Raw genomic sequence first — 2,619 nt, forward strand, 5'->3', positions numbered from 1 at the left:
CAAAAATATAAAATGACGTATACACGTGTATCATTGCGGGTTGCTGGTGAAAGGCTCCCCCTTAATAATTCGTCCACAGCATACTCCGATCTAGATACCTGGCTTCATGCTGGACTGCATGTACCCTGGCTCAGTGTTATTTGCCCTAGGCTTCGGCGGTTATTATTTTCTTGACTGGGGTACCCAGCCTGTCGTATGCCCTGGTGATGTTCTCGTCACTTTCGGGTTGCCTATTCTGCTAGGAGAGATGGGACCGTGCCTGATGCTATTGTTATTTGCTAGGTTCAAAGAGAATTGTATGCTATATGTAAGCACATCCGTCCCGTTATTGTTCCTATTTGGAATCTTTTACACTGTTGAAGCGATTCGGTTTGGCTTGCCGTTCACGGGTTCGCTAACCGGCATGCACCTGGCTTCAAGCTGGACTGCATGCACGCTAGCTTAGCTGTAAATATCCTGGGCCGTAGCGTTAACCATTAGTTACATGCATTCGGGAAACCAATGTATATGATAAGCGGAGTACAATGTTGAGCGGCGGATCACTGTGCTCGTGTGTCGATGAAGAGTGCAGTCAAATGTGTGAATTAATTTGAACTGCATATGGCTTTGAACACCGACATCTTGAATCCATATTGCGACTAGGGGATATCCTGTGGCCAAGCCTGTCTGAGGGTTGGCTACTCATTTATCACGGCGCACGTTACGTCTTGGATTGAGCGAGTGACTAATTAAAAATATGAAATTTTATTTTGTATATACTGATAGCGTCACATAGTTCATACAGAAATCAATGCACTATCAAATAGAAAGCTTGATATATGGCGGGGACTACAATAATTTCACATTATATAAATTTAACGAATGAATGTCTTGTGCATACTCCTTGTAGTAAATGCTGATTATTTCACTTAATATTTCACAGTTTCGTAGTTTCATAATTTGTGTTTTTAACTTCCGTGTTTGTTCGAGTTTGTCCTAGCGATCGAACAAATTCCTGTATTGTATGAGTAACGGTGACATCGAAATTCGTCGACTCAGATATCATATGCGGTTCAAAAGCACTTAGGAACTTCTAAACAACCAACTGTGTTTTCCGTACCATAACACTCCAATTGAAGTCAAACATACACGTATTACTACACAATCGACTTTCCAAATGACCGCTTCTGTGATGATTATTCTGTCTTTCGACATGTCATGCACTAGAACGATGAACACAAGACTACACCTACATTAAGATTTTTACTTCCGAAATCGTCAAGCAGATAACCGACAAATAGACGATTGTGTGAAGCACTCATACTATTAAGATGATGGAGTCTGTCATTTCAACAACTTTCCGTTGTTCCTATGTAAAGCGAAAACGATCACAACATTTCTGAAAACATGATATACGTGTGTGTGAACAAAGGTGGGAAACCACTGTGCTCTAATGTGAAACACGTGTTCGATGATCGATTCTATCGAACCACCAGACTTCGAGTGTGACCACGTGTGTGGACATGGAATGGCTAACGTCCACTATAAATACGGTGGAGTGATGAATGCAGTCAACAATCGAGAAACGCACACATCAGACAATCGAGAATCCAACACTCAGTTCTTCAGGAAACCACCACAATGCAATTCTTCACTGTATGTTACAATTTCGTTGTGTGATATTGCTCGCCTAATCAATCTTTTCATTTCAGCTCATCATGGTTGTATTGGTCATATCGTTCGAATGTCAGAAACCAGGTAAGCCTCATCTTACTGGTTGCTGACGCTTTGCACTTGATATCGTGTTTCAGTGCTCACACAATTTGTTAATTTCTTCGAGAATTTTCTTTCTCTCCTTTTTTGGTTTATATGTTTCCATATTGCATTTTATTTAGTGTGATTTTGTTCATTCTTCGTCTCTGCAGTGATCGTTATTTTTCATACACTTGTTTTCCTCTTTCTGATAATTTTCTTTTATTTGGCTTTCAGTTTTTGCAGGGGCGTCTAACGAAATTACTGATAAAGTTTTGGCCGGTCTTGATGATATCATCAGTGCATTTGTGAATATACCTGCAATCAAGAATGGTGAGTCACAGAAGAACACCAGCGTATCAGTTGAAGTCTAACATATATCTAGCAACACTTAACAGAATCATTCACTTTGTCGTTTTAATTCTTTATAGTAAATACATATGTATTGTTCTGCAGATTATTCTGAATAATGCTCCTCTCAAATTTAAAAGATTCTGTAACGAACAATAACTAGAAATCCACTAGATTCCTAGGTCCTGGTGTTTTCAATACGCTTCGCAGATATTCAACTGACATGTGATTATGAATTAATTACGTGGTCGTAAAGCTAAATGTGATTGGCCACAGAGTGCGTATAAACAGGCACTCGGCTTACTGACCATTCAGTATGAGGCTTTCTTTTCTATAATTAGTTTTTACTGTGGACTTAATCAGAGTGACTGCTCGTAGCTATTTGGGATAAGATATTGTTTAGCGTTTATTCCAGTTTTCTAATTTTGGTCGTAAATCAGGTATCTAATAAAATAAAATCTAGTCCTTGTATAACATATCGTTCAAGTATCCAACCTAGTGGGAGTATATTCGCGGGTCCAGTAGTATTACGGTAGA

The 2,619-nt window shown here is 39.3% G+C and overlaps 1 protein-coding gene across 1 annotated transcript; it reads left to right on the forward strand.

Moving 5' to 3' along the window:
* The first annotated feature begins 1,276 nt into the window (after nucleotides 1-1,276).
* Nucleotides 1,277-2,186, forward strand: MS3_00001209 (uncharacterized protein). Its single transcript, XM_051208691.1, has 3 exons — nucleotides 1,277-1,635; nucleotides 1,692-1,737; nucleotides 1,969-2,186. Exons 1-3 carry the CDS (start codon nucleotides 1,451-1,453, stop codon nucleotides 2,041-2,043), a joined length of 306 nt encoding a protein of 101 aa, XP_051071906.1. The 5' UTR covers nucleotides 1,277-1,450; the 3' UTR covers nucleotides 2,044-2,186.
* The last annotated feature ends 433 nt before the right edge of the window (nucleotides 2,187-2,619 follow it).

The sequence above is a fragment of the Schistosoma haematobium genome, chromosome ZW, assembly GCF_000699445.3.
Source record: "Schistosoma haematobium chromosome ZW, whole genome shotgun sequence".
In the NCBI taxonomy this organism is placed as follows: domain Eukaryota; kingdom Metazoa; phylum Platyhelminthes; class Trematoda; order Strigeidida; family Schistosomatidae; genus Schistosoma; species Schistosoma haematobium.